General features: G+C 36.0%; 1 protein-coding gene across 5 annotated transcripts in view; it reads right to left on the reverse strand.

The window, feature by feature from the left end:
• DENND4C (DENN domain containing 4C) overlaps nucleotides 1-16,798 on the reverse strand; it is a 127,428-nt gene that overhangs the window by 47,726 nt on the left and 62,904 nt on the right. For 3 of the 5 annotated variants that reach the window (XM_029201666.1, XM_029201664.1, XM_029201668.1), the window contains 5 exons: nucleotides 11,661-11,767; nucleotides 10,422-10,640; nucleotides 3,953-4,098; nucleotides 2,044-2,079; nucleotides 1,832-1,962 (listed from right to left, as the gene is read on the reverse strand). In XM_029201666.1, the coding sequence (XP_029057499.1) occupies nucleotides 1,832-1,962; nucleotides 2,044-2,079; nucleotides 3,953-4,098; nucleotides 10,422-10,640; nucleotides 11,661-11,767 (639 nt within the window). The remainder of the gene's footprint in view (nucleotides 1-1,831; nucleotides 1,963-2,043; nucleotides 2,080-3,952; nucleotides 4,099-10,421; nucleotides 10,641-11,660; nucleotides 11,768-16,798) is intronic. The other 2 variants (XM_029201667.1, XM_029201665.1) reach the window with 1 other exon arrangement.

Here is a 16,798-nt window from a genome sequence, read left to right on the forward strand (position 1 = left end):
AATATTACTAAACCTCAAAAGTACCCAATATTATTTTCCAAAATCCTTGTATAGAAATTTTTTTTTCAAAAATATAAGATGATGCAATTATAAGATACATAGACTATCTACATGGAAACTTTGGCTCCTCTGCATCCTATTATTTTCAATCAATCCCTAGAACACAGAGAACCCTGACATCTTGACAGAAGAATTAGTAACCCTTTCAACAGGACCCATGTGTTCAATGATAATTTATATTAAAAGATAACTTTTAGTATACTTTGTAATTTTGTTTTTCTTTATAAAAGTACCTTGCATTCACATTTACAAGGAAAAAATCCCCAATATTTTTATATTAGGGATGTGCCAAAATTTAACCAATTCTTTACTGTTGGACATTTTTAGGTTATTTCCCAATTTTTGCAATTAAGTATCTTTGTACATTTATCTATGTGAATACTTTTACTTAATTTCTTAGAATAATGCCCAATAACAGAGTTTTCTATGGTAAATATTTATCAAGAAAATAAAAATTATTATAATCACCATCAAATTACTTCCAGAGAGGTTATACTTACATACACTCTAACTAGAAGGATAGCCTATTCTCAAGCTGATAGATTAAAAATGCTTCTACTACTCATTTGGTTTGCATTTCTTTAAATACTAGAAAAGCTTAACATACTTTCATGTTATCAACTATTGGGATTTCTTCTCAGAAATTGCCTAGTTATTTCCTTTGGCCAATCTTCTTCTGAAATATATTGCCTTTCCTATTTGATTTACTTATTTGTCAGTATCTGCATTCCAATGTATAATGATCAAAGCCAAATTAAAAAAGAGTTCTATAATTAACATGCAATCAAAATAGTACTTAATTAAACCACTCAATCTCAGGTATATATTTTTCATTCTTATGGAGTCCTGGTGAGATTATATATTAATTCTATATTTTTGGAAAACACTTACTTTATATTCCCTTTGCCCCAGAAATTCTTTTATGAATACAGCCAAAGAAAATAACTGTGTATACACACAAAGGTAGAGACAGCAAAGAACTATAAATAAATCCACAGGAGACTAGTTTAACAAATCACAATAAATGCATGCAATGTGGTTATTTAAAATGAATGGCACAAAAATATATATTGGCATGGAAAAATGTTCAGACCATTAAAGGCAAACACATGTCACAAAGAATATGCGCAAGATGAACTAATACTTGTTTTAAGTATAGTAAATGCAAATTTATGTACAAAAAGACAAAAAAGATATACATATAATTGTTAACAGACATTAAGTATTGGTGCTAAAACGATGTGCTAGTTTTTTTGTTTGATTTTCTAAACCTATTAAATGGTATTCAAATGATCATAATAATAAACAATCAAACATTTAAATTTCTTAAAAGACTCCCATTCAAATCCTATAAGTTTATTTTAATAAAGAATGATTCCTGGCCCTCTACTTTTAAGTTTTCTCTGATATATTACTAATGCATAAGAATTTCACAGTCCTTATACTGACAACAAAATCCCCCAAAGGGAGGGGGAACCTCACAAAAGTAAATTTTTTCTTCTTCAGAAATGAAATTTTTAAAGATTAAAATATGGTAAATGTTTAGGTTAACAGTGATAAACATCTGGTTTCCCTTCCAACGGGGCTGTCCAATTCTTAAATTACAATACCTGGTGATATCTCCATAAAATGTTCATCTCCATTAGTTCACTAAATACATTTTGAAAATGACCTTCACAAATGATTACTATACAACATATCTACTAATAATCACAAAAGATCAAATTATTAAAGCTGTGCCCAAACAAATGTTTAAAAAAATTCCTGTTACCTGTACTTTGGTGACAGATCCTTTCCATCATCAGGCGGTGGCTCGGGTGGCATTATGAACACAGTATGCTCACTTTTCTGTGAGTCATCTAGCTCTATCAATTTGGTGTCTTCTGCTGAATCAAAATCAACCTAAAAATAATTATTTTCTCCAATTAATTTGCATATAAGCAAGACGTGATTCTGAAACGTTAAAACTTTAAGAAAAAATACCTTATCTGTTTTCTCTGTGCCTTTATCAGGAAACAACTAGAAAAAAAGAAAAAAATTCTTAGTGAAAATGTCTCCTCTGAATTTAATAGAGATTATCTTAAATTATTATTTAAAAAACTATCCTTTTACTAGGCTACTAGGCTCCATAGTACTAGGCTAAAATATAAAATTTCTCTTACGGCTATTAAGAGAGAAGCAATTTATTTTGACTGGTTTCTTCATAAATCCCTCTTTAGAAGCAAAAGATGGGGAGGGGGTGGGATGAATCGGGAGATTGGGATTGACATATATATATACTAATATGTGTAAAACAGATAACTAATAAGAACCGGCTGTATAAAAAAATTAATTAATTTTTTAAAAAAAGAAGCAGCAAAAGATGGGCAATCACAAGGAGAACCTGGCTTCTCAAATCAAAAATTTCATTATTACTAAACCCCTGCATTACTGATTGATATTATCTAAGCTTCTCTCTAACTGAATGATAATGGACTATCAATATTTAAGTAAACAAAAACGTTGAAAAGTTTTAATCATATCCCTGGAGTTTTAGATCACATGGATATAATGGGAGAAAATTATTCAAGTCTTCTAAGATACAGGAATCATTAGGAGCCTATAAAAATTACATCATAATATTCTACCTTTTTTGGATAAAATCTCCAACTTTATATAATATAGAGTTTGCATAAACAATCAGCCCCAAGACCCACTTTGCAAAAATAAGAGCTCTATTAAAAAATGAGAAAAAATATGTGAGTTATAACTGTCAAAAATCAACTTAAACTTCCTTACGATGGGTGAGTAAAGCTTTAAAATTTAACATATTTCCAGGGCTTCCCTGGTGGCGCAGTGGTTGAGAGTCCGGCTGCCGATGCAGGGGACACGGGTTCATGCCCCGGTCTGGGAAGATCCCACATGCCGCAGAGCGGCTAGGCCCGTGAGCCATGGCCGCTGGGCCTGCGCGTCCAGAGCCTGTGCTCCGCAACGGGAGAGGCCACAACAGTGAGAGGCCCGCGTACCGCAAAAAAAAAAAATAAAAATAAGAAGTGGGCTTCCCTGGTGGCGCAGTGGTTGAGAGTCCGCCTGCCGATGCAGGGGACGCGGGTTCATGCCCCGGTCTGGGAGGATCCCACATGCTGCGGAGCGGCTGGGCCCGTGAGCCATGGCCGCTGAGCCTGCACGTCCGGAGCCTGTGCTCCGCAACGGGAGAGGCCACAACAGTGAGAAGCCCGCGAACCGGGAAAAAAAAAAAAAAAAAAAAAAATTTTAACGTATTTCCAAATAGCTTCCATTAGGACAAAAGAAATATATTAGCAAAAGTATTTGGAAAAACATTAAAACAAAAGAACACAGGACTTAACACAGGACTTCCATTACCCATAGAGCTAAACTTTCTTTTTGTTTTGTTCATTTTTTGTTTTTGATTTTTTTTTTGGCTGCACTGCACGGCTTGTGGAATCTTAGTTCCCTGAACAGGGATCGAACCCAGGCCTTCAGCAGTGAAAGCATGGAGTCTTAACCACTGGACTGCCAGGGAATTCCTAAAACTAAACTTTTTTAATGAACTACTAAATCTTATCTTATTCACATAAAAAAAAAATTTAGGAGCTTCAATGAAATGTTCTTAGTACTTAATACAAAACCAAAGTGAGATTCAAAGAGAAAAATTAGCTATGTATGGCAGTACTAGATGCCACAAAGGAAAATAATTCTTACATTAAGCCCAGAATCGGACACTCGCATGTGTACACACACACACACACACACACACACACACACACACACACACACACCACCTATAATGCCTTCCTCAGGTCATTTGGGCTAATAATAACAATGATGATTATAAAGGTAAACAAACTGTTAAATTTTTTCCCTAATACTGACATATAGGACAAACTTTTACCTTTTCTATGCAGTCATCAAAAAAAGCCAATCCAGTATCTTTATCACTTACAAAACTACATTCTTCAATGAAACGAATAAAAATCTGTGTTTTGGTTAAAAGGGTGTAGAATTTTGTATAGGCACGATCTCGACTTTTTAAAAATCCTGAAGAAAATAAAATTAGAATTAAATTCAGATTTTAAAGTGGAACTAGATGTTATATTAATTATTTTAAACTTGTATATATCCATATTGTTTTCTCTTTATATTATATATATATACACAAAGGGAAAGAGAAAGAAATATATATATTACAGGAAATAGATATCTTCTATAATATATATATTAAGGGACCACAGTCCCTTCTGCCTGATTCAACCTCAAAAATCCTTAACTTATACCATTAACCTTTTCACTGAAATCTGCATCTCCTATAAGGAGCCTCTAGCCCTATAGCTCTCAAGTAGAAACTTCTGATACTCTGCATACTCACAAGCAGGAAGGGTCAAGTCCTTCCTCTGCAATGCCACCACACAATTATTTCTGTATCATCTTGTAAAAATCTCTGCTCATCTGGCTATTATTCCACCCATTCCCCTACTAACTGTAGGCACCTAGTGACTTCAGGGACACCCTCTCCTTCATTCACTGAAGATCAGGGCACCTAATTCAAAGTCTTCTCCTCTCCAACTCCTACCATCATCATTCTTCAACACCCATAAAGACCAACCATCCAACATTTTAATGAGTTTTTAATTCCTTAACTTTCAATGACCTGTGGTCTATTCCACCTCAATCACCAACTTCTACACATAGTTACACACTCCCTGGACTTTTCTTGGTAGCACTGTAAACAGCTCTGCCTCCCAAACCTCTAATTTACATATTACTCCCTGACCATTACCCCTGTCTAGCTGGTATGCTTAAGTTCTTCCTACCAAGCCTTTTGTGTGGGGGATGGGGTAAGGAAGACGATCGTTCTATGTGCACCCTCCTATCTTAACGTCTCTCTCTCTCAAATATTGATTCCATGTCTGTGTACATCATTTCAATTACTTTCTTGTCAACACTCTCAATTTTTACGCCTTTTTGTCAAACTCATCTAGTATGACCTAGCCCTGGAGCAATGTATTGCCTGCTTTCTCTGAATCTGCGCCAGTGTGGCTGAGCACAAGCTGCGGTTGGGAGGAGGCGCCGTTACATAACCAGGTGGATCAGAACCGCTTATACCTTCATCCCTGACCAGCAACCCCACTACATTTCTGGAGTCTGAATTTCCCTTTACCCGTGTTTTCACAGTTATTTCCAATGTTTAAATACTCTCCCACCATGTTCTCTCCCTCATCCCTGAATAATAATACTTTATATTGCAGAGAAAATGAAAATAATTAAATGAGAACTACCTTCATTATCTCACTATAAAATCTATGACTCTTTCTGCAGCTATCATTTATTCCTTACTTTGTTTTACAATGAGTGTGACCCTCCTCCTATCTAAGGCCAAGCCCACCACATAAGCCTGGGATTCCAGGCCTTTCAGTGTTCTCTGGACAATACTCCCTCTCTATTAGCTAGTAACCAGTATACTCAAGTCTCTCTCATTTTAAAAAACCTTTCCTTAGACAATTTTCCAAGGAGGACATTCAGAGGGCCAACAGGCGCATGAAAAGATGTGCAACATCATTAATCATCAGAGAAATACAAATCAAAACCACAATGAGACATAACCTCACACCTGTCAAAATGGCTATCAACGAAAAGAACACAAATAACAAATGTTGGTGAGGGTGTGGAGAAAAGGGAACCCTCGTGCATTGTTGGTGGAAATGTAAATTGTTGCTGCCACTATGGAAAACAGTATGGAGGATTCTCAAAAAACTATGAGAAACCACATGATCCAGCAATTCCACTCCAGAGTATGTATATGGAAAAAACAAGAACACTAATTCAAAAAGATATATGCACCTCAATGTTCATAGCAGCACTATTTACAATAGCCAAGACCTAACTGGTCGACAGATGAATGGATAAATAAGTTGTGCTATATATATATACACAATGGAATATTATTCATCCATAAAGAAGAATGAAATTCTGCCATTTGCAACAACATGGATGAGTATAATACTTAGTGAAATAAGTCAGACACAGAAAAATACTCTACGTTATCACTTTTATATGAAATCTAGAAGGTGAACCAAATTAGTAAATATAATAAAAAAGAAACAGACTCACAGATATAAAAAATAAACTAGTGGTTACAAGTGGGGAGAGGGAAGGGGGGAAGGGTTAGATAGGGGTAGGGGATTAAGAGGTACAAACTATTATGCATAAAATAAGTAAGCTACGAGGACATACAACACAGGGAACATAGCCAATATTTTATAATAACTATAAATGGAGTATAACCTTTAAAAATTGTGAATCACTATGTTGTATACCTGTAACATATAAATACTGCACATCAGTTATACTTTAACAAATAAATAAAATAAAAAATCTTTTCCTTAACAAATAATTAGATCCTTCCCTTTTCTGCTGTTTCCCTTCTCAATAAAGGGCACAAGCATCCACTCTGTGGTTAAAGACAAGAATCTCAAAGTTGTTCTTGACATCTCCCTCTATCTTACATCCCATATTCAATTGCCAAGTTCTATTCAATCTACCTCCTAAAAATCACTCTTCTATTCATACTACCAACTAATCCAGGTCACTTCCACTGATCACTTGGACCAATGCACTAACCAACTAATAAGTAGATCCATACTTTGGATGCCCCCAATTCAATCTGCAGAGAAGCCAAAGAGATTTTTTTTTAACATTAAACATGATCTTTTAAAAATGCAAACCTGATCCTATTACCTACTTAAATATCCCTCACTAACTTGCAATTACTCTTGGAATAAAGACGGAAACCCTTCATTAGTCCTAAAAGATCCAACATGATCTGGCTCACACCCACCATTTCAAGCATTGTTTTTGAGCCACTTTCCCCTCCAGCCTTTCTTTCTATGATGCTTCAGGACATTACACATGCTGTGGTCCTTACTACATCCCCTTGAGGTATTAATTAGTTGAGAAAGACTTCAATAAAATAGAAATAAATTATTCTTGACAAGTGGTAAGAAAAAGTCTTTTTTTTCTTCTTCTAATGGATCTAGGCAATGATCAGCAAAGGCTGCTAATACAATTAAATGAAAGGCTGGTGGGGAAACTATCAATATAATGAATGGATGAGCCTGATAAAACTTGAACCCATGGATCAATCTTGGGAGCACTAAAAATGGGACACAGCCATACTTGCAGTAAGTAGTGAGCATCATGTGTTTTAGCACCACTTGCCAAGAAAACTGAACCTGAATATAATCAAGCTCTAGATCAGTACTGCTTAATTCAGTAACCACTACACACATGTGGCAATTCAGCAATTAAAATGTGGCTGGTCTTTAATGAACCACATACCCAAAGCCACATCACTATCAAGCTGTGGAGCTGGAATTTGAACAGACAATCTGACTTCTGAGTCCATGCCATTATTAGTGATTTATACCCAGAGGTGAAGGTTCAGAAAAAAAAAAATGTGGCTGGTCCAAACTGAGATGTGCTATAAGTATAAAACACACACCAATTTCAAAGCCTTAGTATGGAAAAAGAATGTAAAATATTTCATTAAAATTTTTACAATTTGATTACATGTTGAAGTGATACATTTTGGATGTATTAAGTTAGAGAAAACATATTATTAACTTCCCCTACTGCTTTTTAAAAAACTGTGTCTACTAGAAAATCTTAAATTATATATGTGGCTCCCATTATATTTCTTTTGAACAATGTGGCTCTTATTCCAACCAAAAGTTTACAGGAAATATAGATGAAAAAAATGTTAAATAACACCATGGGGATACAATCTGATAAAAAGACATGTAACTTCAGGAAATTCTAAACACAGTTTATGGGTGAAATGATGTCCTACTTGGAATTTAGAAAGAAAGGGAGGGGTGGAGGAGGGGAGGAGAAAAGGACAAAGGAAGAGTAAAATAAACATAGATGAAACTAAAACAACAGAATGTAGATTGCTACTACTGCTGAAGTTGGAAGGTAGCTACGTTATTCTCCCTACTTTTATACATGTTTGTTAAAGTATCCCTAAAAAAAGTTAACCCAAAACCGACAGCTAAATCCTATTCTTTTTTCAGGCCCAAGCTTAACTGTTACTTCTTCAGGGAACCTTTCCCCTGACCTAGCTCTCTTACTGTAACCAATACTTTCCTTTACAACCCACTCAGTAAAATGTGTTATTTTATTGTCAAATGTATATATCCCTTGTTAGACCAAATGCTACCCTGTTAACAAAAACCTTAGGCCTCAGACACTAGTTAAATATCTTTCTAAATTCCATTAGTAATGCCTCTCTTCTACTTAGAATGACAGAGAATGAATTAGTGACCCACTACTGTCCATTAGAAAAACTCCATATTCTTAGTCTGGCATTTAAGACTCCTCATAATCCGAGCTCTAATCTTATTTTCTGCTTTATCTTCCACAACACCTCTAAAGCTCCTCACTTGGTCAAATTGTACCATTAAAACTTTTTTCCCGAACATGCCATTATGGGCTGAACTGTGTCACCCCAAAATTCTTATGTTGAAGTCCTAACTCCCGGGATTTCAAAGTGTGACTGTATTTGCAGATATGGCCTTTAAAGAAGTAATTAAGTCAAACTTAAGTAAATAAACTAGGGTGGGCTCTAATCTAATATGAGTGGTGTCCTTAAGAGACAAGAACATTTAGATACAGATTCACACAGAAGGAAGTCTATGTGAAGATACAGGGAGAAGACAGCCATCTACGAGTCAAGGAGAGAGGCCTCAGAGGAATCCAATCCTAGCTACACACTGATCTCAGATCTCTAGCCTCCAGAATCCTGAAAAAAAAAAAAACAAAAAAAACAAAAAAACAATTTTCCTTTGTTTAAGCCAGGGGTCCCCAATCCCTGGGACACGGACCAGTATCGGTCCACAGCCTGTTAGGAATGGGGCCACACGGCAGGAGGTGAGCAGCAAGCGAGTGACCGAAGCTTCATCTGCCGCTCCCCATCACTCCCCATCGCTGGCATTACCACCTGAACCATCCCCCCCACCCCACCCCGTCCATGGAAAAACTGTCTTCCACGAAACTGGTCTCTGGTGCCAAAAAGGTGGGGGAGCGCTGGTTTAAGCCGGCCAATCAATGGCATTTTGTTATGGCAGTCCTGGCAAACTAATACACATGCCTTGTGCTTTTGTTCTTGAGCTTCCTTCCACTTCATTATTACCACTAGCAATAATACTGTTATCATGAGTATTGTAAAGTACTTTTTCTAGTTGCTTCACATACATTTTCTCATCTAATCTTCACAATTGTGCATGAATTAGGTAGGTATCATCCTCATTTTATTAATGACAAAACAGAACCCCAGGAAGGCTTCATAAATAGCAAAGTGGAAATTCTAATTCAGATTTGACTTTTAATGTCTAGTGTTTTTTAGAAAGTCTTTCTTGCTCATCTCCATTTATAAATTCTACCCATTCTTTAAAGTCATGCTCTTCTTCCATGAAGTCTTCCAAAACACTCATTTGGAAGAATGTTCCCTTTTTCTGAATTTTTATGTCCTCTCACTGAATGATTATGTAAAATCTGTTTTCTTGAGTACTTGCTCTATTTTTAAAAACACGTTAGATCATTTTCCACTGGGTATCCCATGGAGCTGGATTTTATACTTCTTTATATCCCTACATAATAACTAGTGGGGTTTGGTAAATGGCGACTAAATATTTGAGAGATAAGTTGTCCCAAAGCAGAAATGAGAAAAGACAAAAGGACTATTAGGAAAATACAGATTAAAAAATAATAATAATAACTGCAGGGTCAAATTATAGCTATGTAAAATAATTATCATATGAATACTGATGTATCTGTAAGGTTGCCACTACATATATAAGAGCTGCTGAATAACAACAAAAATCTTCATAATTCCCGAAAATAACAAATACTAAAATGAATGAGTATGGTGTTTTCCCCTGGAACAAGGCTGTATTTTTCAAAAATTTTAAAAAACTGGTGGCTTTATTCCAAAAACTCTTTATTAGAGAATACTGTAAAGCCCAGAGTGTATAAAGTCAAGAATCATGCAAAGTGGAGAAAACACCTAAAAACAAACCACCAGCTTTATTCTACTAAGATAACTGATTAGAGTACTATAAATGTCAGCAACATCTTTGACATTTCATAATTAAACACCTCCGGTTTCAGATTTCTCAGGAAAAAAATGGGGTATAAAAATTAAAATAAATTCTATTCATAGAGCTAGATTACAAATACACAGAAGACCATCATATTTTAATATGAATTTCTAAGAACTTATATAGTAGCACTATATTTGGTAGCACTACCAAACAGAAATTTTTTTCATTTCAATAAAAAGTATTTATGTTTTCAATGCCACTCACCCTGTCGGTCAAACAATGAATCAGCAGCTGTGGCTTTATTTGAAGGAGCCTCTGTGATTGGTCTGAGATATGTTCTGTATCCTTTTAAAATGGATGCCATAAAGCGCAAAAATGCCTCCTGAATTTCCATCTCAAGTTGTGTCATCTTCTTTTGCCAGGAGAAATCTGCTTCAATTGGAGTCATCTCAATCGCTGAACCTTCCTGAGTTTTTCGGTGAACTGACAAATGAAGAGGAGAAAATGGCATTAATACATAATGTTATATATATAATAATTCGACAAGGGAATTGTCAAAATAAAGCCCATGACTTCCTGAAATTGCTCTTTATTAATGTAAAGGGATCACTGGCAGGGGCTAAAAGGGAGGGCACAGATGGGGCACAGAAAACATGTTCAAAAAACCATAAACCATGGGACTTCCCTGGTGGCACAGTGGTTAAGAATCCACCTGCCAATGCAGGGAACACAGGTTCGAGCCCCGGTCTGGGAAGATGCCCCACACCGTGGAGCAACTAAGCCCGTGTTCCACAACTACTGAGCCTGTGCCCTATAGCCCGCATGCCACAACTACTGAAGCCCACGCGCCTAGAGCCCGTGCTCTGCAACAAGAAAAGCCACCGCGAGGAGAAGCCCGCACACCACAATGAAGAGTAGCCCCTGCTCGCTGCAACTAGAGAAAGCCCACGCACAGCAATGAAGACCCAACACAGCCAAAAATAAATAAAAAACAAAACAAAACAAAACAGGGGCTTCCCTGGTGGTGCAGTGGTTGAGAGTACAGCTGCCAATGCAGGGGACACGGGTTCGTGCCCTGGTCTGGGAGGATCCCGCATGCCATGGAGCGGCTGGGCCCGTGAGCCATGGCCGCTGAGCCTGCGCGTCCGGAGCCTGTGCTCCGCAACGGGAGAGGCCACAACAGTGAGAGGCCCGCGTACCGCAAAAAAACAAAACAAAACAAAAAAACATGAACCACAACAGCAGTATCTTACTATTGGAGTTCTGTTTTGTAATGAGACTCCCTTTAAGCAGAGCAAAATTATGTCTAAATCTAAGAATTTTCTTATATACATTCTTTCATTAGAAATATCCCTTCCTGGGAATTCCCTGGCAGTGCAGGGGTTAGGACTCTGCACTCTCACTGCAGAGGGCCTGGGTTCAATCCCTGGTTGGGGAACTAAGATCCCACAAGACATGCAGCATGGCAAAAAACAAACAAAAAATCCCTTCCTTTTTCCTCACATTTACCCGAAGATAGCTGGGGATACAATTTCTTCAAGGTGCTAATCAGATTTTTGCATGGCTTTTTGGGAAGCTGCTTCCAGTTCATGTTCTTCTTTTCATCTGATCTATTAAATAACAACATGATTAATAAAGTCCGTTATAATCTGTTTTTACTTAAACAAAATTCTTACGTCAAACTAAAAAAGAAAATGCAAAGGCTATTTTTACTGAAGTTACAATTTGAGAATCTGAACAAGTGGTTTTCAAGAAGTTCTCTTTTCATTTTAACCAACCTCAGTCAAATTTGGTCATCTCATTCTAACCCTCCAACATAGATTTTCATTAACTGGAGTTATGAATACAACACAAGTCTTGTTTCAAAGTTACATTTTAGAATTATAATATTTTAAGTGTCAAACTTAATTGACTTGAGACTTCAAACTACCTATTAGAAGCAAATCTCGACAAATATCAGAGTCAGTAGCATACAGAGCATGTTCTCACCACAATTCAAACAAGTCACCGTTTAAGAAAAAGAAATTACTTTGGAAGTTCAAAAGAACACTTTTAAATAATGCACGAGTCAAATAAAATATTTTTACAGAATTAGAAACGTTTAAAACGCTACAAAGATGAAAGCACTATGTACCAACCATGGGCTGGAGCTAATGTCAGGCCAATATCACTTACGAACATCAATGCTAGCATCTTAAATTCTTAGAGAATTTAATCCACTAGCACATTAAAATAAAAAAGAGAGAAAGATGTTTACTATAGGAATGCAGGGTTGTTTACTACTAACTGATTTTATAATGTAATTTACCACACTAAGATTAAAGGAGAAAAACTTAATACTCATGTAAATAGTTGTACAAAAGCATTATAAAGTTCACCACCTATTTATGATTTAGAAAAAGAAATTACTTTTAATCTAGAAGTGGAAGGAAGGTTCCTTAATTTATTATTAAGCAATCAAAACCCTAAAGTGGGGCTAGCAAACCTTTTCTATAAAGAATCAGATAGTAAGTATTTTTTGCTTTCAGGACCACAGGACCTCTGTTACAACTACTCAAATATGCCACTGTAGCATGAAAGCAGCCTCAGACCACATGTAACTGAATGAGCATAGCTATGATACAATAAAATTTTATTTACAAAAACAGGCCTTGGGCCAGATGTCAATTCTTGCTTTAAAGCATAAAGATACTTAATGATGAACTGCTCAAACCATTCCCTTTGAAATTAGGAACAAGACAAGATACCAGTTATGAATATTTCTATTCAATATTACACTAGGATCCTAGCCAGAGAATTAAGACAAGAAATTCTTAAATATATAAGTTGTAGAGGATATGACTGTTTATAGCCAGAAAATTGAAGAGAATCTACAAGCAAATGAAAATAAGAGAATTCAAATAAGCTGCTGGACAGCAGACCACTACATAAAAAATCAATAGCATAGTTATACTCCAGCAACTAACAAATAAAAAATGTAATTAAAATACCATTTACAGTAGCAATAAAAACCATAAGGTACTTAGGAATAAGTAAGTTTAACAAAAGGTGTGCCCGATCTTTACAGAGAAAACTGAAACAGTTATTGAAAAACCTTTAAAAACACCTATGAAGTAAAATACAACATTCACGGGTACTGAGACTTTATGTCAAAATGATCTTATTTGCCCCCAAATTAATCTATGAATTCAATAGAATTCTAACAAAAAATCACAACAAAATTTTGCATGGAATTTAAAAAACTAATTAAAATTTATATGAAAAAGCAAAAGACCAAATATAGTCAAAACAATTTTAAAGAATAAGCAGTAAAGAGACTTGCCATTTCACATCATTTTTTTTAAACAATGTTATTGAGATATAACTCACATACCATACAATTTATTCATCTGAAGTGTGCAATTTGATGGTTTTCAGTATATTCAGAGTTGTTTTAACAACCACCACAATTAATTTTAGTATTTTCATCACCTCAAAAAGAAACCCCACACCCTCTTAGTCACTAACCCACAATTCCCCCATCCTCCCATCCCAAAGTAACCACTAATCTATTTTCTGTGTCTACAGATTTGCCTTGGGCATTTCAAATAAATGGGATCATATAAGGTCTTTTAGCATGAGGTTTTCAAGGTTCATCCATGTTGTAGACAACTTAATTTTCAAGTCATTAAGATAATCTGATGCTGGCAAGAGACTAAAACAAACCAAAGGAACAGAAAATAAGCCTGGATACGTACCCACACAAATATAAAAACTGATATGTGATGGTACTGACTCTGAAGACAGGTGGGAAAGAGATGAACTGACCATTCAATAAACAGTGCTATGTGACAACTGTTTACTCATGTTAAAAAAAATAAAATGGTATCTCTATGTCTCATCATACACTAATAATACCAAGTTTAGCTAAATTAAAGGTCTAAATGAGAAAGTCAAAACCTCACAACTTTAAGAATATCCAGGATAATATTTCATGACCTCAAGGCAGAGGATTTCACGTACAAGAACCAAAAATTGTAATCCATAAAGAGAAACTGAGAGCTGTGATCAATTAATATAAGTTTCTGTTCATCAAAAGACCCAACAGAATGAAAATACAAATCACAGTGTGGCACAAGCTATTTGCAATGCATATAACAGACTAAGAATTACTTCCAGATTATATAAAGGCCTTATACAAATCAAAAGAAAAAGACAAACAACCCAACAGGAAAATGTACCAAAAAAGGAGGGAAAAACCAAAGAGCAAAAAGAAATTAAAACACCTCATTTGCTACTAATTAGGGAAATGTGAATTAAAGCCACAGTGACATCCCATTACCATCAAGTTGGCAAAAATTTGAAAGTTTGATCATAACAAGTACTGACAATGATATGGAACAAAGAGAACTTTCGTTTGCTGATGAAGAGGGGAAAGAGCAATATGGCATTAGCTATGCCTACCAACCAACATTAGCTCTTCTAGGTATATGTTTCAGAGGAATTTTAACCATGTACTCAAAGAAATATGCATAATAATGATCAGAGCAGTTTTGTTCATAATTGCAAAATCTAACTACAATCTAAATACCCATCAACACTGATAAACACTGAAGACAAAGTAGAGCTACGTGTATCAACATGGATGAACCGCATAGAGAATGATGAGTAAAAAAGCAATTCACAGAAAACTATACAAACATAAATTTTTAAAGCATGAAAAACAAAATGTCATTTATACTAATACATATATAGTATGTATTAGTGGGTGGAATCTGGAATCTGGGAGGAAGATTCATGCAAGTTATTTACATTATTCTCTATAATTCTTCGGTATCTAGAACATTTCATAATTCTGTAAGTACAATTAAGCAGAGTTCAAAATTATTTTACAAAACAGTGCTTTGAACAATAGAAATTATATAGAACTTATTTAAACCTGGGCAAAATTAAGAATCTCTATAATAGGGCTTCCTTGGTGGCGCAGTGGTTGAGAGTCCGCCTGCCGATGCAGGGGACACAGGTTCGTGCCCCGGTCCGGGAAGATCCCACATGCCACGGAGCGGCTGGGCCCGTGAGCCATGGCCACTGAGCCTGCGTGTCCGGAGCCTGGGCTCCGCAACGGGAGAGGCCACAACAGTGAGAGACCCGCGTACAGAAGAAAAAAAAAAAAGAATCTCTATAATATTCTTTTATTCAGAACAGTAAATAAAATGAGGTAAATATTTGAGTTAAAACTTCAAAATCATTTCCAAAGGCACCACAATATATACAACCTTGAAATAACTTTTTCAGGGATAGTTACTGAAAAAGAATGAAATGTGTATGACAAGAAATATTTAGTGCTTCCAAGCAGTTCATTATTTCCAGGCTATAAGTAAATCTAAATACACATAGTAGAGATCAATCAAGATGGTAGACTAAGAGGACATGGAGCTCACTTCCCCCCATGAACACATCAAAAAATACATCTACATGTGGAACAATTCTCATGAAAAACTAACTGAAAACTGGCAGATGGACTCCTGTACCACCAAGGCTGTAAGAAAGATACACATGGAAGGGAAGAAAAGTGATTGGGTTGGGACCTGTGCCCAGGGGAGGGGACTCAGAGGAAATGGGAGATTACACAGGTGGACACCCTCTCAGGGGAGTGAGTGGTGAGAGCCATAGATAGGGCACCCCAGTCCTGGAGTCCTACGCAGGGTAGACAAGCCCCCTTGGCTGGCTGGAGGACCACTGGGACTAACAAGAGGCAAAAAGAAAAACAGAAAAAAAGAAAAACAAATTTAAAAAAATGGAAACAGTTTAAGAGATCTACAGAATAACATTAAACATACCAACATTCACATTATAGGGATACCAAAAGACAGAAAAGGGGATCAAAAATGTATTTGAGAAAATTATGGCTGAAAACTAACCAAACCTGAGGAAGGAAACAGATATCCAGGTAAAGGAAGCACAGAGGGTCAAAACAAGATGAACCCAAACAGGCCCACACCAAGACATATCACAATTAAAATGACAAAAGTTAAAAGTAAACAGTGAATTCTGAAGGCAGCAAGAGAAAAGCAAAGTGTCATATACAAGGGAACCCCCATAAGGCTATCAGCTGATTTCTCTGCAGAAATTTTGTAGGCCAGAAGGGAGTGGCATGATATATTCAAAGTGCAGAACAGGAAAACTCTGCAACCCAGGATACTCTACCCAGCAAGATTATCACTTAGACTACAGGGAGAGATAAAGACCTTCTCAGACAAGCAAAAACTAAAAGAGTTCATCAATACTAAATCTACCCTAAAAGAACTGTGAAAGGGTCTTCTCTAAATGGACAAAAAAGTAAGAATCTATAGGAAAGGGAAAATCCCACTAGGAAAAGCAAATGTATAGTAAGGACTGAAGATCAACCACTTAAGCCAATATGAAGATTAAAAGACAAAAAACTGTAAAAGCAACTATAACTACAATAAACAGTTAAGAGACAAACATGAAGATGCAAAATATGACATCAAAAACACAAAATGTGGGGAGAGGGAGTGAAAAAAAATGTAGATATTTTAGAATGTGTTTGTACTAAATTACTACCAGTTTAAAACAAAAAGTAGACATAGTTATAGGTCAACAATATATAAACCCGACAGTAAACACAAATCAAAAACCTA

Source organism: Monodon monoceros, unplaced genomic scaffold, assembly GCF_005190385.1.
Source record: "Monodon monoceros isolate NGI ecotype Baffin Bay Population unplaced genomic scaffold, NGI_Narwhal_1 Super_Scaffold_5, whole genome shotgun sequence".
NCBI classification, from domain to species: domain Eukaryota; kingdom Metazoa; phylum Chordata; class Mammalia; order Artiodactyla; family Monodontidae; genus Monodon; species Monodon monoceros.